This window comes from Notechis scutatus, chromosome 1 (assembly GCF_049901735.1).
Source record: "Notechis scutatus isolate UNSWTSFEM ecotype Mainland chromosome 1, rNotScu1.2, whole genome shotgun sequence".
NCBI lineage: Eukaryota > Metazoa > Chordata > Lepidosauria > Squamata > Elapidae > Notechis > Notechis scutatus.
In genome coordinates this window covers 216649855-216676436 of record NC_142009.1, presented here as the reverse complement: position 1 = coordinate 216676436, position 26582 = coordinate 216649855, and the positions used below count along the sequence as shown (strand labels likewise).

The following is a 26582-nucleotide window of genomic DNA, read 5'->3' as shown; positions in this document are numbered from 1 at the left end:
CTGGCGTCCCCATTGATTTTGCTGGTCAGAAGGTCACAAAAGATGATCCCATGACCCCGGGACACCGCAACTGTCATAAATATGAGCCAGTTGTCAAGCTGCCAAATATAAATCACACGACCATGGGGGAAATGCAGCAACCGTCATGAAATGTGAAAAACGGTCCTAAGTGACATTTTTCCCTGCATTCTAACTTCGGTCACTAAAGGAACTGTTGTAAGTCGAGGACTGCCTGCCTATCAGGTCAAGATGTGGCTGGAAGTTGCTCATCAACCTGACCCAGACCTGGATAAGGCAAAGGCTCTTTTGACACCAAGATGGACTCGAAAGTATCTAGAACAGGGATCCCCAAACTTGGCAACTTTAAGACGTGTGGACTTCAACTCCCAGAATTCTCCAGCCAGCTGGAGAATTCTGGGAGTTGAAGTCCACACGTCTTAAAGTTGCCAAGTTTGGATACCTCTGATTTAGAATAAGGGGATGGGATCTCTGTAGGCCAACGGTTAAAATCCGTTCCCCCCTCACGGTCCGATTATCGGCCTGTAGACCCAGCGGCCGCTCTTATCGTCAGAGCAACGCGGCCCGCGCAGATCACCGGGCGCCATTAAGGCGACGTCAGGTGACGTCCACTTCAACGGGCCAGCGCGAGGAGTGTGACGTGTCAGAGTCCCAGAATTCCGCACGGGAGGCTTTACACCCGTGGCGGTTCGGCGGCCGGTGGTGCCGAGTCGACGAAGCCAGGTAATTCCGCCTCCTCGCGCTCCCTCGCCCCTCCAGCCTTTTTTTCCGGTTGCCTAGCAACCGAGGCAGCCGCCAGGCGAAGCGCGGGCCCTCAGTTAAGGGACTGGGCCAAGGGTGTAGTGGTGTGGACGCGGTGGCACGCTTGGGTGAATGTCGCCTTCCTGGATGACAGCTGTCGTCAGTGGTCGGCGGTGCCATTTAACTTCTACGCCTGGAGAGCCGGGACGCCATAAGCGCTCGCCTCTGCGGATGGGATGAGACCTGTCGCAGTCACGGCAACAAAGCCCTGCTCGCCGTTTGTGTCTTCGTGCACTTTCTGGGCTTCGCAAATTCTTCCGACCAGGTTCACGAGAAAAACGGGTCCTCGTCAGCTTAGCATGTCACCTAACCCGAGGAAATATCCCCGATTTCTCTTTCTAAGCGGAGACACCCCCCCCCCCCGAAGTGTATATAGGGGTGAACCGCGTGCTTGGCTAACCTTTCAGAGAAAAAAGGCTGTAGGAAGGATCTTGAAAAATTAAATAACTTCATTTTACAAACAGTCGGATAAAGCCAGCTTCTTAAACTCGGTGCTGGTGAACTATGAGAGGGCCTGTTAATAGCTGTGTGGAAAAACTGGTTCTCCCCCGCTCCCCCTTAAATTGGATAGTGAGCGAGAAAGGGTGAGAAGCTTGTGGGCATCCTTCTAATCTAGAGCTACCCAATTTGGGGTTCAATCATCTAGACAACCACTAGATCGTGGATCTTCAAACTTGACAGCTTTAAGACTTGTGGACTTCAACTCCCAGAATTCCTGAACTAACATGACTGGAAGAGGAATTCTGGGAGTTGAAGTCCACAAGTCTTAAACTTGCCAAGTTTGAAGACCCCTGCACTAGATGAGGACAGAGGTGGGGGTCTATATCCTTTTGCTGCCATCTCATGATTCCGGTGGCTTTTTATAGCCCAGATATAGAAGCTCAATTTTTCTGCCAAGAAAGGCATTGCTTTCTTGTTAGTGAAATGTAACTTCCAGCAACCAGGATGCCCAATGGAGAGTGAAGCTGGGAGTTTAATTCAACGTATGAGGAAAAAAAAGTTACCAACTTTCTCTTACTCAGGGCAGCTCTTCGGGCATTGCAACTGAAAGTTATTATTGCACAGATTAGTAAAGATAGTGGTGTAGGTAAGACTGTCTTGCTCACAACGGTGTCTTCCAGATGTGTTGACTGCAAATCTCATCAACCTGAAATAATATTTAATGGGAATTTTGTAATCTTGTACGCTTGAAGACTGCCACATTGTGGAAGAAATTATCTACTTTAGCATTCAATTGAGGTTGAATGAGGTATTATTCAGGAGTTCTTTATTCTTTTGTATATCATCTAGTATTGGAAGTTTTCTAAACAGGTGTAAAGCAAGATGAAAAACCAATGTACATCTACTCATAAGTACTATTGAATATATAAAATTGTATATGATTGCTGCTTTTAAAGCTTTCAGAGGACTCATCTAACAAAACTGCCTGTATTGTTTTAACATCAGTTTCAATAAGCAAACAATAAAGTAAACAATAAAATATTAGAATATGCTTTCCTTTAACTGAGTCAGTTACAGTATTACATTTTGAAACATTTGGAATGTATCTGTATGAATATGTATATTAATGGTTGGCTGATATCTGTTTCCAAGAAAATGTAACAGCATTTAAAAAAAAATAAAATTAAGACCATTTATATTTAAAGTAAGGGTTTCTTATTTGGTAGCACAGCATTTATTTGCCCATCAGGTTTCGCAGTGCTAGCTGTTTGCTGATCATGCATAACAGCCTTTATCCTACTTCAATAGTGAATCAGAATGGGAGATCTAGCTACTCATGTTATTGATGTTCTCATCACTACCTGGTTGGATTCCACAATGTGGTCCACATTGAACACTAGAAGTTACATTTGGCACAGAATATATAGTCTACCTCTTAGCTGGCATGCGTCACCAGAAGCATCAAAATCCTATGTTCTTCCAGTTCATTTCTGGGTACAATTCAAAGTGCTGGCTTGACCTTACAAAGTCCTATTTTGCTTGGCAACCAGGTGGCTAATTTTGTTCTGTTGATTTTTCACATTGTTTTGTTATTACTTATTACATTACTTATATTTACTATTGACATTTAATATGTGTTCATTTACTGCTGGGAGTCCTCTTAGTAAATTACAAGTAGTCCTCATTTAATGACCACTCATTCAGCAGCCATTCAAACTTAAATGACAGGACTGAACTACTGGTACTACAACCAGTATTAATATATATATACTGGTAGAGATAGAGAGAGTTGGCTTTATGTTACCAAGATCCCTATCCACATCATAGGCATTATCAATTGAAATTGATTTCAGACCTGGGTTTGATAATGAGGCAAGTTTGATTGCTTTGGTGAATGATCTTATTAAATGGAAGAGTACATTTCTGTTGCTTTTCCCCAACCTTGCAGTTGTGTCCAGTTGGGTCAACCATAGTATCCTCCTGGACTACATGACAGAGGAGATTTTAAAGGGGAGTTTGTTCTACCGGTATCTAAAGAGCAAGATAATGACAAGTTGATAAAAAATCTGATACTTCTTCTGGTGTCTACCATCTCTAAGTTATTAAGGCCTTGAGACAACTGTAGCATCTTGAAGTAGATCCAGAAGCAAATAAATAATTAGTATAGTGCTTTTAGAATAGGCACAAAAGTAACCATATTCTATTTACTGTTCTGTTTACTTAAATGATTTTTTTGTCATTTTCAACAGAACTGTAAAATCTGAGACTAGCAACAAAACTAGAAATACAAACTTGGAAATCACTAGGTAAAGTTTATTCACAAAATAGTGAACTTAGTGTAGACTTCAATAAGGGAAGAGTTGACAAAAGGGAGAATATCTTTTAAGTAATGAATTGTGTCAATTGGGATATACTCTATAATATATCATGGGTGTCAAACTTGATTGTATCATGTAACATATGACTTTTTTGCCTTTACGGAGCCAGGGTGGACATAGTCTGTGGGTGATGCATCTGGCCCATGGACCTCCAGTTTGACAGCCCTGCTCTATATAAAGCATGTAGGATTAGGTAATATTAGACACCTGTGACCTATGGGTCATCATTTCAGAGATATTTCCTTACCAAAAACCTCACCACCTTCAAGAATGGTAGTTTCTAATATACTTGAAAAGCTCTTAAAAATCAGGAAGGTATTTAGAGATCTGTTTTAAAAATAGCCCATGTTGAACTATATAGCACACTCAAATATCAAAAGTTGATCAAAGGAAATGTTTTCTGACATTTTGTATTAATGTCATAAAATACTTTATGATAATGTTTATGTCATCAATTCCACAGGACTTCATTTTGGACTCATTTTGTAAGTTTGCCCATCTAAAGTAACTTGGTTCAAAAATTGTTGCCCTATGATGCACTGTTTTGCCTGGTCATAGATTACACACAAACAAACAGAGTTTTAGTAGTCTATATAGACAGATGTGATTGAGCAGGCATAGCTCAGAGTTTAATGCAAACTGAGCAAACATGTAATGCCATAATGATTTTGGGGGGTAAAAATACAGGTAGTCCTCAACTTGCGATCACAATTGAGTCCAAAATTTCCATTGCTAAGCAAGTCAGTTGTTAAGTGAGTTTTGCTCCCTTCTATGACCCTTTTGCCATAGTTAAGCAAATCACTGCAGTCATTAAGTGAATTTGGCTTCCTCCATTGACTTTTCTTGTCGGAAACTGACTGGGAAGGTTACCAACGATGATCACATGATCCCAGGACTGTGGGAATTATTATTCTTTGTTCTTTGCGTACGTGCAAGGACAACGGGCCTTCTGGTAGTTGACTATAACACGAAGCAAGGAACAAGGTCAGAATGTTGCCATTTCTTACCCAGAATTGTAGCAAACTTAAACTTTACAGCTTTGTATGCTTATATGGCATTTTGTGTGATGTAATGAGTTTGTGATAACACACTAACAAAAAATTGCTACGTTAACAAAGATTGCTTCTAATAAAAGAGGATGTCAGAGTTTGCTTTGTGCTCTCATCCCGATCTGGCTTCAAGACAATTGTCTCAGTGTATTTATTCATGAGAGACCACCACACAGGACAGTGTGATTATCATAAGTACCTACCATTGCCCAGCACCCAAATTTTGATTACAGGACTGTGGGAATGCTGCAAACTGGTCGTAAGTCACTTTTTTCAGTGCCACTGTAACTTCCAACATTAGCAACAGCAATACCACTTAGGCTTATATACCGCTTCACAGTGCTTCACGGCCCTCTCTAAGAAGTTTACAAAGTCAGCCTATTGCCCCCAACAATCTGGGTCCTCATTTTACCCACCTCGGAAGGATGGAAGGCTGAGTCAACCTTGAGCCTGGTGAGACCCGAACTGCCAAACTGCTGGCAGCCAGTGATCCGCAGAAGTAGCCTGCAGTACTGCATTCTTGTAATCACTGCGCCATTGCAGCTCTTCAGCACCACAGTAACTAAACAAAGGGTTATAGATCAAGAATTACCTGTATATTATATTTTTCAGCATGCTTAATTTGATATCTAAATGAAACATCAAGAGGTGGAAAAATCTGTGTCTGAAGTGATTGGGTGAATATCATATACCCAGAGGCTATAATGGTTGAATAGACAACTACCTAGACATGTAATAGGTCCTTATTTGTCTAGTTTTTCTTCTCAATATAAAGAAGATCCTAACTTGGTACTATTTATTAAAGTCGTCCCAAATATTTTCAGGTAGCAGCATCTGATCATCTTCAGAACCACTCTTCTTACTCTGGAGAAGTAAAGTTGTCTTGTCATGGAAACATGCAACACTAGCTCAATAAGGCAAGGGTCTGTAGGCATGTCATCATTATACTAGTAAATAATCTGCAGTCTTCATTCCAAGTTTGGAATTGAAAAGAATTATGTGGCTTCTAAGATGTTCCAGGCCTAAACATTGTAGTATTAAAGTAAAGAGAAAATTTAATTATTCATCAGATGGAAGCTGTAACTTTATGTGAGAACTGCAGTTGTTTGAAATAACAGGTATGGACTCTACCCAGGGAGATAATGTATTTTTTTAGTTTACTTTATTGTCATTGCACCTCGTACAACTAAATCAAACATCATCTTCAGTCCACATCATGACCATGACCATGAAAATAAACACAAACACGCATCCTTCACACTCCACACATTGAACCGAAACCCCCGACACCACACCAATACTGCACTATACAGCAGAATTCAAAAGAGCTACTGCCCTGGGATAGAAGCTGTTTTTCAGCCTATTTGTCCTTGCTTTTATTATCCTGTACCATCTGCCAGATGTAATAGTTCAAAAAAAGGGTTCCCAGGATGAGATGGATCTTTGAGAATGTTTTGAACTTTCTTAAGGCAGTGGGAGCTATAAAGCTCTTCCAAAGAGGGGAGAGGGCAACCAATGATCTCCTGGACAATGACATTAACCCTCTGAAGTGTGTTCCTATCTGCCACTGTGCAATTGGCAAACCATACAGAAGTGCATTAAGTTAAAATGCTCTCTATGGTTCCACGGTAGAAGGTCAGCAGCAGTTTTTCATTCAGTTGTTTTCTGAGAAGTCTCAGGTAGTATAATCTCTGCTGGGCCTTTTTGACCAGAGCTGCAATGTGGGCACCTGAGGTCAGGTCCTCTTTTATGGTAACACCCAGAAACTTAAAACTGGCCACTTGCTCCACTCAGTCTCCAAGGGCTGGATGTCTGATCTGTTCCTTCTATAATCCACTATAAGCTCCTTGGTCTTATTGGTGTTGATACTGTCTCCACACCACGAAAGCAACTGGCCCACCTCATCTCGGTAGGCAGACTCATCCCACCCCCCCGGAGATAAGTCCCACCACTGTTGTTTGTTTGTTACAATTGTTTGTTTGTTAGAATTATTTCCATAAAGCTCCATTCCAAAATGATTCCTGGTGAGTAGTATGTTACTCTGGTGGTTTCCAGTAGTGTTAAAAAAACCATAAAAAGGCAATTAAAACTCAATTAAAATATCCAATTAACAGCATCACCTCTCAGCAACCAATCTCAATCATCTCCTTTTATAAATTCTGTAAATTGAGACTTGAATGTGTTTCTTAATTACATTTTGTGTATTTTACAAAATGCTGCCTACAATGCAATTTAGATTCCTATTATGAATTATTACTAGCGATACCTTTTGCATTATGAATGTTTTAATAAACTCTGTTTTCAGCATTATAAAGTATAATATATGTAATGACTTGGAACAATATCTCAAACTAAGTCATCTGATATGTAGCATAGTGCTGATCATCATATAGAGAAAACAGGAGTGGGGACACTTAGATACATTTGTACGGAGTTCCCCTCTCCCACTGAAATCCCTAAAGTGAGGCAAACTCCCCAAACAGCCCAGTATGGGAGACTATGGAATCTTGGTGGATAGAGAAAGGATAGAAAATAGAAAATATGGTAATAGTAGAATGCAGTACCTTGGAAACAAATATTACTGCCTAGAACACTTAGCTGGAACATTCCTGGTATCATGTATCTGTATGTTAGTCTTCTCTTTGTGTTTGGGTCCAGTTAAAACTTCTTAATGGAACAATTCTAGCGAATATATGCTGTTTCTAATTTAACCCAGACTGGTAAACTGCCAGTTAGGTAGTCATCCAGGTGAGAAAGAATAAGCTCCAGGCAACCAGTTTTTGAAAGCTAGAGAAGAACTCAAATGCAAATAGTTTTGATAACTATATGAAAAAGAGTGGATTAGTACAGGTATTTTTGTAGCTTGCTCATGTTAAATATTGTGAAACTAACTCAGTCTTCTCAGTCATCCAATAATGATAAATCCAAATGGTGTCATGAACGAAGGGAAAAAAATAAATATAATCTTATTTGTGTGCTCTGTTCTAGATTTTACTTTTTATTGTTGGCGATGTCCATTATCTTGTCTGCCTCAGTGGTCCGTGTGAGAGATGGACTCCCTTTATCTGCTTCTACTGATTATGAGCAAAACACAGCTGTACAGGAATGCCGAAAGTACTTTAAAGGTCTTGCAAAGAGACTCACAGAGCTTCCAGACCGATGCACCTTACAAGCAGGAAAGTATAACATAAAGTAAGTTTTCTCTGGCCTGTGTATTCTTTCTGCAACATTGTTCTTTAATGTTTCATATAACCTAGATACAGTAGTTGCTCTAAATAACAATGAAGGCGGCCTCTTTTTGCCACAGTGACATTTAGAAATTACATTCTTCTTAAGAAGCATTCCTATTATGCTTACCTGCACAATAAGGTAAGCATAATTTTTAACTTCTGCTAGAACAAGGAGCTAAAGAGGCAGGGCAATCCTTTTGAGGAATGTTACTTATCACAGATTGAATTGCCCTGATGATTTCTGTAGAATCATTTTAAGCAAGGTTCTTCTGGGCCCATCTCTTATGTCTCAAATATTGAATCTTTGGACAATACAGGACCTGGCATAAAAAACTGCTTCATTGCATGCTAACTTTGTTAACTGCAGTGTTATCTATAGCAGCTCTTATAGTTATATTGTAGACTCGATTGTATCTTTTACATTATTTAAGGAAAATAACTCTCTTACACATCTTAACCTTATGTTTTATTGTACCAATATTATATTTTGAAATGTTTATTTATAAAGAAAAACCAGGGAAATTTTATAAAGGCTTTGTGTTCCTAAAATGCATCTTCTTTATTATTTATAAGAAGAATACACTGGATATTCCAATCTCCCCATTTTTCTGTACTATTATATTTTTGTAATTCTTTAAAGATGGGAGGGGCAGATAGTATATTTTTATAAGATGTGCTACATATTTTTAAGATGAAGTGTCCCCTAGGTTAGATTTTATCAACAAAATAAATGGGAAAATCTGTGTAATTCTGTGCAAAGGAATGTAAATTGCCTCTATGCACAACGCAAAGATAGAATATCTCATTTACATTCATAACTCTGCATTTGATTGATACAACCTTAATACAGTATATAAAGTTCCTAAGATACTTCTGATAAATTCTTGATGTTTCAGAAATAAAACAAGCAAATGTATCAGCATAATTATTTCAGCAATGTTTAATATATGGCATATACATAAAATTGTCTTAGAATTGCTGTTTTGGATGCATAAGAAAATGATGGATTAATGGATTATTGTAATGGAATTTTTAATAAATGAAGAGCATAAACATATGCTAAATTTTAATTAGAAGGCAGATTTTTACATTTTATAATAAGTTTACTTAATGTCTTTGCTGGATTCTGATGAAGAGGCATCCTTGCTAGAAAAATATTTCACTCTCTCTCTCACTCAGTAAGATAATTCTGTTGACCTTTTTTTGTTATGGAATGAAATAGATGTATAGTTAAGAATAACTGATAAATAAAATATTTTGAAGACCATAGCCTTTATCTATTTCCTCTCTTCCTCTTTGAAGGGGAAACACTCATCTTCATTCTTCTGACGTCTTAAAGTATATTTGTATATGAGAGAGCAAGTGAGATACATATCATGCTACAGCCATGCTTATCCACCATCCCCTGCCCTCTTTTTAAATATTTATATTAACTATTGATAGGCAATAGCAAAACATTAAACCCAAGTAAAACTTCATTGTTCTGTGAAAATTGCATTATAGTTAGAGACGTAGAATATTATATTCCCCTTATGGGGGTGGGAGGAATATATGCTGGGGAGAGTTCAGTGGTTTCTGTGGGTATATTCTCTGAATCAGAAATAGTCTGGATCCAATATATGTCCAGCATACTTTAAATTGCTTCTGGTTCAAAAGATTTACCTCTGGGAATCGCTTCCAGAACAGCATGATCCAAGGGGAGGTTCAGCAAGATCACATTCTGTTTCTGATTCAGTGAATTGTGTATGCCCTTAATTTATTTTCTCATGAATAGTATTACTTTCATTAGACTCATCGTGATTTCACTTGTTGTAGTTATGTGTAAAGCCTACCTAAGCTAATCTGTGAATACATTATTTTAATTTTAAATGTTAAAAGACACATTTTCCCTCCCCCACCAAAACACAGCTTTATTAGTTCCCTGGGAGTGAGTTACATGATGCTCTGCACTGAAAATTACCCCAACGTCCTTGCCTTCTGCTTCCTGGATGAGCTTCAAAAGGAGTTCATTACTACATACAACATGATGAAGACAAATACAGCAGTCAGACCTTACTGTTTCATTGAATTTGGTAAGGGTTCATTACTTTCTTCAAGAACTGGCTTGATTTTGGGCTTCTAAACGTGTCTAATATATTTGCTTCAGCATGGTTTACAAACTGTAGTAGTTTGCATTCTTTTTATTTATGACATAAAAGAACACAACTTGGCATTAAAATATTCATTCAATCATTGTTTGATTCACAAACAATGTACAGTGATCTAAAAATAACTTCCAAATGCCTGACAACAATATTATTTCATAGGGATTTGGAGCAGCCCAATGGATCTGTTTTATTCAGGAGTAATTCTCCTGCAGAGATGGAATCCAGATCTTCTACATTTATGAACAAGGAGGAAAAGGTGCTTTAGAATATCTAGGAGGTTTAGATTTTTGCTGCCTCTTGCAACTTACCACGAATATGTATTACTAATACTTGGTGTATATTGATTGACCTGTCACTTTCATTAGGGGGTTACTTTCTGCCTAATGTTTAAATAATTCTTGTTAAATGTTTACCATGGACATATGTCCATGCTCTCTCTTTTGCACTCTGACATCATCTTCTGCAGCCTGTTAATACCAATTTAAGATGCCAGTGGTTTATTGTTGATTGAGTGCATGGTTTTATAAACATCCTGCCTTTGTATGGATTCTCAAGGCAATGTTTGTGGGAGTATCCTATCATGTTACCTTCAAAACAGAAAGCTTATGAAATAGGTACAAACCAGTGAGTGATGAGGGCAATTTTAATATAATTAGTGTGTAATTAAATTATATTGGAAATGCATTTAATTTCATTGTTTGTGTTTGTAAATCTACAGACCATGATCTTACAGAAGCTTTGTAGACCTAAAAATTCTATTAATGGGATCTGCCATTTATATGGAATAACCCAAAAAGCAGCCTTACTTAAAAAAAACCAAACTCTAATCTAACAGAAGTAGAGAGCAAAGCCATATTTTCTATTTTTTTCAGAGATCCAAGGCTTAACTTTCATTGAATTTGTAATATTAGAAATATCATATTATAACAGTATATACACCCTTGGAAACCAGAATAGTGCTTACTACTCAGAATTGTAGTAAACTTTAATATGGACAAATGTCTGGAATACTGGTACTAGTTCATATTACAAAGCCTTAGAAATTGGTGTAATTTATAAACAGTCCACAGTTTTCAGAAACCAGAGGAATGTACATTGAGACATGGGATGACTGTATTTCACATAGCTTGATGTCTCTTATGGCCCTGTGTTTTGCTTATTTTATGACCATCTCACTTAATGCCTACTGTTTCCATGGGGATGTAGTAAAATTTATTTATTTCTGTCATATAGTACAATAAGATTCTGCATAGATTCCTGGTGGTTCGCAAGAAAATAATATTGAAACCAAGGCAACAATATAGTAATAATGCTTTGCAGTAATACAGATGGCATGAATTCCTCATTCCCCAAATACTGTCTGGAAAAGCTCTGATTTTAATAGCTTCTGGAAGGCTGTTAGAATGGGTGCTGATCTGAACTCAGTGGGGAAGCTGTTTCTATAAAATAAAGACTGCAGCAGAAAAACATGGCCTCTGAGCCCTTCTTCGTTAACTGCTGTTAATAGGAAGCAATTAACATATTTTTGGAGGGAAGCATCCCAGTTATCCCCTCAGATCCTGTTGTGCTGCTTCATTCTGGCAGGGTGTGTGTGTTCCTGGGGTGGATGAGCAAAGAACATCTGGAATATCTCCCAGCAGGTTCCCCCAAGGCTTAAAATCCATCCCAGTCACTAGCTAAAGAAGTAAAAATTATCAAAAGAAGAAGAGGAACCAAAACCAAGAAAGACAAAGATCTCAGGAAGGAACTTAACCAAAACTTTCACAGAGCTGTTAGAAAGATACAAGAAGTATTACAACAACTTCTGTAAAGACATTGAAAGCAGACAGGAGTTCAAAAAGACCTCTGAACTCAGATTTCATCCTCCAATTTGCATGTCAAAAATGCCAGTAGATAGACAATGCTATGCAGCTCCTGGGTAGTCTTCAGATGCTGCTCCATGTAAAGTACATTGCAGTAATCTAGTCAACTGGGAATAAGTACTTAAATCACATTGCTAGTAACAGTGAAATAGTGCATTTAACTTCTCAGCTTTATAATAATATCTTCATTTAATTTTTTTTTAATTGATAATAAAGGGTACAAATCTAAATGAGATTACACTGGGGTAAGCTTGTAAGAATTAAATGGAATATACTTTTAAGTCACTGTGTATAATGGCGCATCAGATTTGATAAGCACAGTGATACTTAGCATGAAATTATAAATAGACTGAGTATAAGTAGAAATTAAAAAAAAAACACCATTTCACCACTCTTGTACTCACTGTACTGTGTATTTTGGTAACTATTAATTTGTAATTGTTATACTATGCTTACATTCTATGGGAAAGTATTTCATGCTATAGGAGATGGCATTCTAAATATTATGAATATAATGTTATAATTCAGAAAACTGCCTGGAGCTCAGAACAAATGCTTATTTTTCCTAAGAAAGTTTTCTGAATTACAAGAAAAACTAAATCAAATGTAATTAATTAATTATATTAGTTGCACTTTCAGGCTTGCCAATGCATGCAACATTAGTTTATTCATAGTTAAAATTGTAGCGTTTAATCTCCTGGTGTTGCAAAATTAATTAGCCCACGATATAGTAGGTAGAAAGTAGCAGCAACATTAAAATTTTCCATAGTGAATCTAAGAAATTTAAATAATGAATTTAAATGTGTGCATCTGAGATGTATATTGCCCATAAAGCTATGGGGTCCTCAGTGATGTTTTCATCAAAAATCTAAAGAGGGTTGCTTTAATTTTATACAGATAATTTTATTCAGAGGACCAAACAAAGATACAACAATCCACGATCTCTGTCTACAAGGATAAATCTTGCTGACATGCAAACAGAAATTAGACTGAGACCACCTTACCAGATTTCCCTGTCAGAACTCTGTTCAGCCAATGGATATCCATATGGATCCCTGCAAGAAAACAAAGATACAAGAAAATTGTCTCCAGGTGAGATGATGGATTTAAATTTACTTATTTTGGGATAAAGGTAGAGATTGATCTGCTTGGTTTACTGCATTCCTTTTGTAAATTTCATGGCCAGCTGCAACACGAGGACTTTGGTAATGTTGGATTTTGAATGACTTACTCAAGTCAGGTGGGGGGAGGGATCCTGAACTAGTTTATCAGTGCAGTGTGAAGAACTTTTTTTCCTTGGTGTCCCAATGAAAAGTTATTGTTCACAAGGATAGTTTCATCACATCTTGAATGATGTGTGTGTGTGTATGTGAGAGAGACAGACAGACAGAGAGAGAGAAAGAATTAGGGACCTTGACCAAGAAAAAGATAAAAATGCTGTCTCCCAGGAAACCATAGATCTGAACAGTCATTATTCTCCCTAAAATCAGAAGACGAGATTGAATGATAATGAATATCCAATCCCTTGCCAATTGTTTCAGTGACATAATAAAATTCTAGATTAAAAACAATTATAGAACTTGATCAGTCTACAGTATAGCGGTCATCTGTAAGAATTCCGTGTTGTAAAGGAGATTGAGAACTAATTTCAAAGCCTGTTTTATTACGATGGTTTTGACAAGTTGAGTTTAGATATATGTTTCAATGAGTTGCTGTATTTAAAACTATTCTTCTGTCCCAGCAGCTTCTCCCCAATTTCATGTTAAGCTGTCCACAACTTAGTTCTTGGCAAAACAAAAAGGCTTTTTGCCTTATAAAGTTTGGAAAGAGCACTGGTCAGACAGAAGCAGCCCTCCTCTTCTCTAGAGAAATTACCTTTGTCATTTGTGAGCATTTTCTGACTTTATGAACTACTTTGGAGGGCCTTTCTGTTGCAGCTGTTCAACGCGCACAAGGTAGAATGGCACCCCTCTTTCTATCAATGTTCCAGCTCATTAACTTCATTGTCGGCACCTTTACACTTCGCTGATTTAGACAGAATGATTTACATATGGTTCATTCACCTTATTGTCCCTCTCTCTATGTTGCCTAGACTACGGGGGTGTGTGTGTTGCCCTGTGTGTTTCCCCCCTACATTCCGTTTCTGTCACTTGTAGAATCTCATAATAACACTTGTACACACATTCAGTATGAATTGGCAATCATTTGTGCATATAGTTGGCATTTCGTGGAAGAGATGAATATCAGCAAAGGTGCTTACAGTCTATATTCTCTTTATTTTTGCCCTAGCGATCATGGAGAGAATAGCAAATGTGGAGCTCTTTTGTATCCAAGGAAAATAAAATGCCTACTAGAATGTGGGGTCCTTGGGGCTTCTCTGAGCTTGGTGGTTTTCTTGCAGACATTTCATTACCAAAGTAGGTAACATCTTCAGTGGTTTTATTGGTAGTGACATGTCTTCAAGAAAACCACCAAACTCAGAGAGACTCAAGGATCCCACACTTCAGAGCTACAAATATTCTCTTCTATTGAAATATAAGAGTTTCAAAAATTGTCATGTATCTTTTAGCTTTCCTCTGATTCATTTCACGATGTTCTGTTTAACAGAGGCCTAAAACCAAACCCATGTTGCAGAACCCCTTTAGGATCAGCATGGCCTGTCATTAGATGGAGATATCCATATAGTTGACCAAGGAAATATTGACTATATGTGCATAGTAAGTTCATTGGGGGGGGAAAGTAGGAAATGAGTCTGATAGTACTCCGTATCTTTGGAAATATATATGCATATGTGGTGTTTGTAATCTTCTGTACCTCTTTCAGGAGCAATTCTCATTGGTATATCGATGCCCTCTGCATAAGTGTATTTAGCATGGGCTTTAATCACTCTTTAGACCTGTAACATGCTTTAACAAAGAAAAAAACTGAAATGTGAAAAAGTATAATTTTAAAAGCCTGATTTACTTAGTCATTGGCTAATTGTTAGGGTAACTTTATGTTTTTATTTTGTTAATATGCTGCCTAGCTTAGGTATGTTAGTTTGATACTGATAGTTCTTGACTTACAATCATTCGTTTAGTGACCATTTGAAGTTACAATGGCTCTGAAAAAAGTGACTTATGACCATTTTTCACACAACTTGTAGCATTTCCAGGGTCATGTGATCAAGATTTGAATGCATGCAATTGGCATGTATATACACTGCTCAAAAAAATAAAGGGAACACTTAAACAACACAATGTAACTCCAAGTCAATCGCGCTTCTGTGAAATCAAACTGTCCGCTTAGGTAGCAACACTGATTGACAATCAATTTCACATGCTGTTGTGCAAATGGAATAGACAACAGGTGGAAAGCAGAGGCAGTTAGCAAGACATCCCCAATAAAGGAGTGGTTCTGCAGGTGGTGACCACAGACCACTTCTGAATTCCTATGCTTTCTGGCTGATGGTTTGGTCACTTTTGAATGCTGGCGGTGCTTTCACTCTAGTGGTAGCATGAGACGGAGTCTACAACCCACACAAGTGGCTCAGGTAGGGCAGCTCATCCAGGATGGCACATCAATGCGAGCTATGGCAAGAAGGTTTGCTGTGTCTGTCAGTGTAGTGTCCAGAGCATGGAGGCGCTACCAGGAGACAGGCCAGTACATCAGGAGATGTGGAGGAGGCCGTAGGAGGGCAACAACCCAGCATCAGGACCGCTACCTCCGCCTTTGTGCAAGGAGGGACAGGAGGAGCACTGCCAGAGCCCTGCAAAATGACCTCTAGCGGGCCACAAATGTGCATGTGGCTGCTCAAACAGTCAGAAACAGACTCCATGAGGGTGATATGAGGGCCCGACATCCACAGGTGGGGGTTGTGCTTACAGCCCAACACCATGCAGGATGTTTGGCATTTGCCAGAGAACACCAAGATTGGCAAATTCACCACTGGCTCCCTGTGCTCTTCACAGATGAAAGCAGGTTCACACTGAGCACACTGAGCACATCTCGCTCCATCCACCAACGCCATGTTGCACCACAGACTGTCCAGGAGTTGGGGGATGCTTTAGTCCAGGTGTGGGAGGAGATCCCTCAGGAGACCATCCGCCACCTCATCAGGAGTATGCCCAGGCATTGTAGGGAGGTCATACAGGCACGTGGAGGCCACACATACGACTGAGCCTCATTTTGACTTGTTTTAAGGACATTACATCAAAATTGGATCAGCCTGTAATGTTTTTTTCCACTTTAATTTTGAGTGTAACTCCAAATCCAGACCTCTATGGGTTGCGAAATTTGATTTCCATTGATAATTTTTGTGTGATTTTGTTGTCAGCACATTCAACTATGTAATGAACAAAGTATTTAATAAGAATATTTCATTCATTCAGATCTAGGATGTCTTATTTTTGTGTTCCCTTTATTTTTTTGAGCAGTGTATGATGGTTGCAGGGTCCCAGGGTCCCACGATCACCTTTTGGGACCTTCTGACTAGAATAATCAAAGGAAAAGCCAGATTCACTTTACAACCATGTTACTAACTTGATAACCACAGTGATTCACTTAACAACTGTGGCAAGAAAGGTTGTAAAATGAGGCAAAATTCACTTAACTGTCTCATTTAGTAATAGAAATGTTGAGTTCGGTTGTGGTCATAAGTCGAGAACTACCTGTATGTTATTACATCTTGGAGAAATGAAGTTCCTACACAAGCAAAAAATATATATTTTTCTGTTGGGGAGAGGCTGCATTGTAATCTGCACCAAAATACAGCAATTTCTAATGTGCATTCCCAAGTAAATATAAAAGTTGCAAATTGACCACTCATGCCCTCAATTAGCCGTGTTTCTTCATTTAAAGTATTTTGTCTAGAACAAAACAAAAACTGAGAAAAATAACCTTAGCAGGTTTTGTTCAAACATTAAAGAAAGCTTTTAAAATATTTATAGTGTTTCTTCTCTCTGCTACCAGCCCCTCACCAACGACTGGAACCTGTGACACTACCGGGAATTGTTTCCTTTCTTCTTAGCGTTTTATGTGCTGCTTTGAATTTAATCCGTGGTTTTCATGCTATAGAGAGTCTTCTACAGGTACCGTTGTTACATTCATAACTTTGAAACAGGAAAAAATATTTTGAAGATTAAGAGAGTAAATTTATTTTTTCAAATAATTTAGCAGTGTTTAACAGAGTCAGATCACTCTGGAATAGTAATTGGATAAGAACACTGTCTTTCCCTATCAGGCTGAGTTTGCATTCCTGAACTGAAGTGTTTGCCATCTCATGTTCCTGGTTTCGTGAAAGAGCAAGAGAGATTTCTTGATGCAGACATGTTACAGGCAGAATTCTCTTTCTCTCTCTCCTCCCCGTCCTCATTCCCTCCCTCCCTCTTCACCCAGCTTTCTTAAAAGGAAATAAAGGCCACAGAGAAATCTGGAATGAACTATGTATAAATGTCTTAAGAACTGCATTCCTTGTTAAATTGTCGAGGGGAGTGGGAACCTGGGTTGGTGGTCTATGTGTCTCACATAAAATAGGTTGAAGCTGATATGTTTTAAGTTTTGTCCTAGTGCATGCTAATATTGGCTGCTGATTAAAAGGGAATTCAGGATGCATTAATCCAGACAGATGAGATATTTCAGACAATTCCCTATGAAGGGGAAGAATCACTATAACCATGGTGAGACTGGGTTCAAAGACTTTTGCACTCAAACATCACATTTGCGCGCTCTCTCTCCTTCTCCCTGTCCCCCCCCCCCACATTCTCTCATTCTGCCTCTCTCGTTCAACTCTCCCTCTTTTAGAATGCAGACATGCTACAAAAACTGTGTACTTTTGAAGATGAGAATGTGTACATATTGTCCACCTATTAACAAAGGCTATACCAAGATTGCCTTAGTATTTCCTTATCCTATTCCATCATGCATATTTAAAAAGTTAAAAAAGTTTGATTTTCAAAACTGTATTTATCAACTGAGTTAAATTTCTGCCTTTTGTATTACCATTAATGAACAGTACACGCTCTGGGCACCATTCCAGTCTTCCTCTGCATTTTTCTCCCTCCCCTGAAACTTCTCCTGAAAACCTTCTCTCTCTCACCCTTTCATAAGGAAGAACTCCTTTTTCTGGGAAGTAGGCCAACTGTAAACAATTATATATAATCCATTTGTACTGTGTGGTCATATAAAACACATATGGTGGGAAGGCAGGAATTTTGTTCTGGGTTAAACAGTCAAGTCCATTGCAAAACAAATGTATTTGGGTCTTCTGGGTCCAAATCCCCTGCCCAGCATCTTGAGGTATTCCAAATGACAGAAAAGTGCTGTGTTATTCTTAGCTCTCTTGCCAAAAATAATTGGATTTATTCTTTGGGTTCTATGGCTTTTTAGTTTAAAAATTTACTTTGTGAGAGCATAGCGCCATCTGCTGGCTGTGTTCTATTTTACAGGATTCTCATGTAAACTGCTCTGGTTTAAGGCCAAACTAAACATGAAAACAGCTGATCAACTTATTTAAAGGCAACAGGCAGAAATTACTTAAAGTGGTAGCAGGGCTTGTGTCCAGTTCTAAGATTAAAAGGTTAAAAATCAGGCAAACTGCTAAATTTCCCATCTCAACCCGGTCTAGGCTTTACATCAGGGGTGTCCAACCTTGGCAACTTTAAGACTTGTGGACTTCAACTTCCAGAATTCCTCAGCCAGCTTTGCTGGCTGAGGAATTCTGGGAGTTGAAGTCCACAAGTCTTAAAGTTGTCAAGGTTGGACACCCCTGCTTTACATAATCTGTCATGGAAACTTTACTTTTCTCCCAGGCTGATGATGGAACCGTCTACAGGGCCTCAGGGAGAAGAGCCATGGATGGCAAACCAATTGACTCTTCTCACCCAAATGCCTAATACAGATCTGGCTGCTGCTAGAGAAGATTTATAAAGAAGGGGCTACCATACTTTATTTTGTCCCTTGGAAGTTCTTTTTATTGACCCATCAGTAAATCCCCAGGAGCTGTCAATAAATAGAAAGAGAACACAGGTCACTCCTAATTATTTGCCTAACCCGGTAATGTGGTCATCTGAGCAGATATCAGGACCCCCTTTAATTTCAGTTTCTAATTATAAGGATCCTCATGTGTCTGTTAAAATGAAGATGGATGGCATCCAATTCATGCTTGGGGTTCCTGATTAGGGAAGGAAACTGCTACTGCTGCTGCTGCTGATGATGATGATGTGCAAGCATATTGATACAATTGACCATAGAAGACTGTAAACTTCTAATCTCAATACAAGAAAAACTTGATTGAGTTCTGGAAAAAAGCTTCCAGAATTCCAGTATTTAAGTATGTGGTAGTCTGTCTTCTTTGCATACCATAAAATGCGTTGATTTAAGAATGCTTATTGTGTCCATTTTTTCAGAATGAAGAAGATGACTTCAGTTTTGTTATTGCCTTTTTCCTCGGCACAGCAGCTTGTTTATATCAGGTATGTCCTTAAGTATTTTTAGATGTTATTAGTTTTGTCACTAGTCACAGCCTAGTGACTTAGGTTGTAAGTACTTTTAGGACTCCACTGGATTTGGTCATTCTGCCCAGATTCCTGATTAATAAAAAAATGGACCAAATTGAATATATTCTAAGGGGAATAACTTGCAAAAGTTATTTTGGTGGGTTTGTACTATAAAATACAAACTTTAAAAGTTTGTTGCTTTTATATGGTTGATTTAAAATGATGCAAGGTGTGAGGCTTATTGTTTTCTGTTGCAAAGTAAAACTCTTTGAGTGCCGGAAGAGCATTCAGAGAGAAAAGAGATATCTTCTTTATCTTTAGAACACACCTTCTTTTGTATTATGTGTGATATTTGATAGAATTGCAATTCAAGTCAGTATAAACATTCCAGTCAGTATAAAACAAATTTTACCTAAACTCTCTAGTTGCCTAGAACATTCAGATTCTAATAGTCAACCAAGAGCACTGTTATCATCGCTATATGGCTTCGCAAGGCAGACTTGAGTGACAAATTTTAGTTTTCTGATGTGAGAATTTCTGAAAACTCGTCAAAGTCATAGGAAAGCAAACAGGTCTTTTCTTCCCTAAAAGAATAACAGTAATATTGAAAGAGGTTTTTTCCCCCCTTTATGTTGGGTAGAGGATTTTCCCCCCCTTTGATTTCTTTGAGCTACAGAATCGAGTAAAGTCCTACAAGCTGTCATTTAACTATGATCATTATTTTTTCTTTGCAGTGCTATCTGTTTGCATATTGCACGAGCTGGCGGAACATCAAATCTTTCCTAACGTTTGGCTTAATCTGTTTGTGTAATATGTACCTTTACGAATTGCGCAATCTCTGGCAGATCTTTTTTCATGTGACTGTGGGTGCTTTTTTAACGTTACAAATCCGGCTAAGGCAGCCACAAGGAAAAGCTCCCGATTACAATGTGTGATGGATGTCCTCTGATAGTTTTACGGCAAACTTCATCCGAACAGTATCCTCCTCAGGAATGAAAAGCTTTGCTGTACGAAGAGAAGTTCCATGTACTTTGTTTGAGGCACTAATAAGTCGGCAGTGAAATTCTTCCTCAAATAATTTAAAAAAAAAAAAAAGGTTCAGGAACTAATTGAGGTACAAATGCAATCCAATGCTGGAGAATATACCCCAAGGATAAATGAGTATTTGGAGGGCAGCATGAAAAGCTCCATATTCAGAACTCTGACAACGACAAGAATCTGTATTGGACCTGCTCGGCATATTAAGTGATTTCTCCAGTCCCAAACCAGTTTTGCCTTTGTGAGACAAGAGAAAAGGCTGAAATAAAGGGATGGTATTGCATATTAACAAACAGTTCGGTATGAATGAATTCCTAAATGTCAGATTATTGGATTGCACATAAATTTAATGATGTGTGTCTGCATTTTCCTTAATTAAAACCTAACCCGGAAACCATCTGTTCCTGGGGATTAGTTCTTGAGCCCCAAAGGCCTGCCATCTAATGCTGTTAATTATGAACTGCATTAGTACTTCTGTTCCTTCTGCCTTCTTTCATGGGCTTTGAGAGAGAGTTAGAAAATGATCTTATCTGTCCCAATGCATCAATAACATCATCACATTTCCTCTTTGGTTCCTTATCTAAAATTTGAAGATTAAAAAAAAAAATCACTTTGTGATGATATAGTGGGAGGAGACAGACATTTTCTCTATATAATATAAAATCAGAAAATGAATTAAAACAGTTGTCTAGATGGGATGCGGGCTAACTTTTAACCATTTCTCTATCTTATGAAAGTATTTGGAGTGGAAGAAACAGCTTTGGATCATTGCAATTTATTTATTTATGTTATAACAGACTATAACATTGACAGGGCTCTAGGCAGTGCGTTAATCTACCTTTCTCATGAATTGCATGGCTTGGTCTGAGAGAGCATGGCTTGTCCAACGTCACCCAGATGATTGCTGAGCCTAAAGATGGACTAACATCTGGTCTTCTTGCTAGATCACTGTGGCTCTCATTGCCAATGTATAAACTGCAAGGGGAACCCCCTGTGCTAATTAACTTGTGCATTCCCTATAGAGAGGGTACAAATAATACAATAAGATGGAGGCTACAGCTATTTTTTCCCCCAAACACAGAGATTAGGCAAAAAGTAGGCCTTGGCATTTAAAAAGATGAGTGCTAAGAGCTGAATTCCAGATGAAATTAGAAATCATTAAAGTTCACTGAAATCAATAGAGGACCTTAAAGTTCATTTGAGATATTATCTCCGACATGCGGGAATGCAAGAACTGTTCAGATTTCTTAGCCTCTGAGTGATACTAATTTCTTAGTTTCTCTGGTTGAATTCTGTTGCAGAATAGAGTAAGACAGTGGTTCTCCACCTGTGGTCCACGGACCGTTGGAGGGTCACGATGCCATCATGGGGGAGTCCCCAAAGGCTTGAAGGAATATTACAATTTAAATCTTGAATTAAGCGTTGGGGGAATCCGTGGCCACAAAAGATATTTTAAGGAGATCCATGGTGAAGAAAAGGTTGAGAACCCCTGGAGTAAAATCATATTGTCAACATTGGAAGAGCTGGACAAAATTTGGTTCCAGCTAAAACTATTATTAAACATTCCTCCTTGCATTATTAAATTCAAATTTCTTACATTTGATTTTAAGGAAGAATTATATTGAAGCAGGTGTGCTAAAAGATAATTGGAAAATTTTCTAAAAAGATTTCAAAAGAGGTGGATTTGTTTTTGGAGTACCTGATCCCCACTAATAACCTATTTGTCTCTTGGCTTGAATTGCATGTCATCTGCAAGTAGTGATAATTGTAGACTGATTCAGTGGAGGAAAAAGTCTTTGCTTGGGCTCGCATAGTACATTAAGCCATGATTTGCTTAATCACAATTCTAATAAGCCATAATTGGTCTGGTTAATATAATACAAAGCCAAAAAAGTAAATCTTCCTGTGGTTTGGGTTTATACAAGCCCAATTTCTGAATTTTTGCCCACAATATACAATAATTTTCAGTGTTTCATATATTAGATTCTTTTCTATGGTAATGTGATTACGAGACTTTACGGGACTGCACTAAGCCAGCAATGAAAAGCCAGTGTTTTAATGCCTTAATTAAATATATGGTGTGTATTCGTGTTCTACTGGAATAAGAAAGTGTAAAACAGCTCATGATAAATATTTCATTGAGGACCAAATGATAACTGTGTGCATGTTCCTGAAACTTTAGATGTAGAAAAATTTAATATATATCATTGTTGCTACATTGCTAATTTTCCATTTTTCCAGAAAGGATATATCACTGAAAATGTCTCCTGCTTTTTTAAAATATAAATTTGCCTGAAGCTATTGTTACCAGTTGTAGATTTATTCAGATAGATGCCGAAGAGTTATTTTCAGTTAAGTATTGGGCAACTTTCATGAGTTTTAATTTCTAGTGCCTCCCCCAAGTATGAATGTCATGTACTTCTGGTCAAAGATGAATGCCACTGTATTCAACTATATGCAGATATCTTCCCACAAAGCTTGGTAGTAGATTTTTTTGCTTGGACTTCAAAACTGTAGCTAGAAATGCTACTGCCATGTATGCTTTATGATTTTTTTAGGTATCCAGGGTAGAAACTTATCATCTGTTGCTGATGTCAAGCCTATAAAATACAGAAAGATTTCATCACATTCTCTGATGGCAATACAGCCATTCTGTGTTGTACATGCAGAATGTTGTATTTTTGTAGTTGTCCAATTAGTGATCATTGGTCTGAGCTATTCAGCTTTAGCTACCAGCCCAGGCAAGTCTAACATCATGATCACTAGTTCCAACCAGCTATTTCCTGGAAATTTTGGAAACCTAGTTTATAACATTTCCTGTGAAAGAGAATAGTTTACTGCTTGCACACAGACTTGATTTAAAAAGACGAATCTAAGGCTAAGTTTATTCCCTCTAGGCCAGTGGTCCCCAACCTTTTTGTACCAGGGACCAGTTTCACGCAGAAACACTTTTTCAAGGACCGGTGGGGGGAAGGAGTCGAGTTTGGTGGTTTGCTTGCAGACGTTTCATTACCTGACTAGGTAACATCTGATGTTGTTACCTAGTCGGGTAATAAAACGTCTACCAGCAAACCACCAAGTTCAGGGAGCGCCAATGCCTCCTCATTGCAACCCTGAGCGACAGATATTCTCTTCTATTGGGACATTTAAAACGGAGGGTTTCAGCTGCAGATTCAGGAACTGCGCCTGGCTGAGGAGCGCCTTCAAAACTGAGCGCTGGGCAGCGGAGGCCCACGGCTGTCTCCGCGGCTCAGGACAAGTCCCTGCAGGACGGCTGAGAAGCCCCGCCTCTCGCCCCTGCCTCCCTCAGCCTCATCCCTCAGGTGTCTCCCTCCCTCCCTCAGCCTCATCCCTCAGGTGTCTGCCTTGTTCCTCTCTCAGTTGCTCTCTCGCTCCTCCACCAGCCCAGGAAGAAACTGCTTCAAAGAAGCCGGCAGGGTGGCTTTTCCTGTCAGCGCAGCTCCCGAGCGCCCGTTCACCCCCACCCGCCACCAATCAATCCAGGTTCAATCCAGTGCTCCGTTCTGCCTGCCTGCCTTCATTTCTGGTTGTTTTGGAGCAGCTTCGGCTGAGTAAAAGAGGCGAATAGTTATTATTCTCAGCCGAAGCTGCTCCGAAACAACCAGAAACGAAGGCAGGCAGGCAGAACGGAGCACTGGATTGAACCTGGATTGATTGGTGGCGGGGTGGGGGTGAACGGCGCTTCGGAGGAGCTGCGCCGACAGGAAAAGCCACCCTGCCGGCTTCTTTGAAGCAGTTTCTTCCTGGGCTGGTGGAGGAGCAAGAGAGCGACTGAGAGAGGAATGAGGCGGAGGAAACCGAAGCCACTGAGCCAGAGAGTAGGACAGGCTTTGGTTGCTTCCTCCCTCCCCTTCTTTCATTTGTGTCCTTGATCCCTGATCCCAGCAGCATTCACCGAAGGCGAAGAAAGCCGCCATTTTTATTTTATTTTTTTATTTTATTTTCTTTGCGGCCTGGTGCAAAGTGATCCATGGACCGGTACCGGTCCGCGGCCCGGTGGTTGGGGACCCCTGCTCTAGGCTGCTTAGAATGTTCTCTAATGTATAAGCTATTTGTGTTTTTTTGCTCTGTAGATAAGAGCAGGAGAACAACTTAATAAGAAAATGTTTTCTCTGTTGGATTCCACATTTCTTTTAACACCATTCCACGTGCCCCTTAATTTCTTAATTTCTTCACTCCCCCTTCCCCATTCTAGTCATTTATTATCCAGCCTTCAATGTTCTCTTTGTGGAGAAGGTTGTGAAAAAAGGTATATAGCAGCTACATAGGATTTTGGAATAAATTGTTTATCTGGACCTATTTCAGTTGGAATTCAGACCAGGGTACAGTATCAGGAAAACATGGTCACACTTGTTGATTACCTTTGGCGGTTGGCAGAAATGGAGATTGTGCATGCATTCTTGTGCAACTTGACTTCTCAGGTTTTCAATATCATCAATGACAGTGTCCATTTGGATTGGTTATAGAAGATGAGAGTGGGAGGAACTATATTGCAACCTCAGCCTCCATTGATGGGGATATTTTTTTTTTGCCCCTGGCCTCTCATTTTGGGATGCCTCCAGGCTCAACATTCCACCCGCCTCTCCTTTTTACATGAAATCATTGGGTGAGGTCATTTGTCAGTTCAACATCTAGTATCAGTAAGCCAGAGATACCCAGTTTTATATCTCAACCCTGACTGCAAATGAAGCTGGTGATGTGTAGCTCCAATGTCTGGAGGCCGTTTGAGTCTGGCTGTGGTGGAACAGGCTTTGCCTCAATCCTGGCAAGGTTGACTAGGTATGGCTGTGTGACACCTGGTTCGGAGACGATTTCATTGTTCTTGGCTGGGGGAGCAGCAGCAGCAGCAGCACTACCACCCCTTTGGTGTGGAACTTCCTGTTTTTCCGAAAATACTGGAAGTGACTAAACGGGGTGAGTTTTCGGCCTGCAAAGCCTGCAGAAGCCTGCAGAGAAGCCTTCCTCAAGTCTTTGGGAGGCCAAAAAAGGCCTCAAACCCACCGAAAACGAGCTGTGAGGCGTGCGCATGCCCGGTGAGGTAAGTTTGTTCGCCATCACGGTTATAACCATTATAAATACCTGCCAGTTGCCCAGTGTGTGAATTTTGATCACATGACTAAGGGGATGCTGCAATGGGTGAAAAACAGTCATGTCACATTTTTCAGTGCCATTATAATATTTGAGGGGTCACTAAATTAATGATCGTTAGTCAAGGACTACCAGTATTACTGTCATCTTAAGAGATTGAGGAAGTGTGTCTTCTCTGCCATGACCCCTACCCTTGGAAGAGGATCTCCCCCCTCCCCAAGAGATTTGAACAACACCCTCTCTCTAGCGTACGCAAAAGTCCTTGAGACCTGGCCTCGGTCCCAATCTTGTGGTTCAAATATTTGTCAGTCCCCATTTGTGGGGTCAGATATTTGTCATATGGCTATTACTATTTTGACAGTTTCAGTCTACACTGTGTTGTTTTATGATTTTAACTATTTTTACTGTTTTGAATTTTGTAAGCCATCCAGAGTAAGCATCTGTAATAAATTTAAATAAATAACAACCAAGAACAGCACAGGAAATAGCAGACCAGCAATAGAGGTAATGATAATGACTTCAATATGCTAGAAGGATAAACATTCATCTGAAGCTCACTATTTTTTTTATTGAGAAAGGAGATTGCTGCTTAATCAGTTATCTAAAAAGTAGCTTTAGGCATCTGTATCTTTTCAGAGCATGAACCAAACTTAAATAATATGCTTAGTTCAAGATGTTTACAAGTACAGTTGAGTCCTATAGTGATAAATGGAAGAGATATGCAGTCATCTGAATAAGTTAAGTGCACTCCATTAAAAGTATTCACATTTTCAACACATTTCAGCATAGAAATGTGACCTTCATTTCAACAATCTTTATTTGTTTAGCATATGGAGACTACAATGCTAATATAGAGTAGTAGTTTGGCTGCCAATTTACTAGCTCTGTTGTGCTACACATTCATGCGTTTTCCAAGGTGCGCCACAGGACAGCAAGCCTGTTTCGCATCAGAAATAAAGACGAGTGGCTCTTCCTGCAGTGTCATCCAAGATCGTCTCCCTCGCAAATGTGCATCACAACCTGGAAGGTTCAGA

At 39.2% G+C, this 26582-nt stretch overlaps 1 protein-coding gene across 1 annotated transcript; it reads left to right on the top strand.

Moving 5' to 3' along the window:
• Nucleotides 1-679: 679 nt before the first annotated feature.
• On the top strand, nt 680-20833 carry SEC22A (SEC22 homolog A, vesicle trafficking protein). The gene is made up of 7 exons (XM_026665456.2): nt 680-741; nt 7676-7879; nt 9826-9989; nt 12824-13018; nt 16877-16995; nt 19312-19377; nt 20136-20833. The coding sequence occupies exons 2-7, from the start codon at nt 7698-7700 to the stop codon at nt 20334-20336; spliced, it is 927 nt and encodes a 308-aa protein (XP_026521241.1). The 5' UTR covers nt 680-741; nt 7676-7697; the 3' UTR covers nt 20337-20833.
• The last annotated feature ends 5749 nt before the right edge of the window (nt 20834-26582 follow it).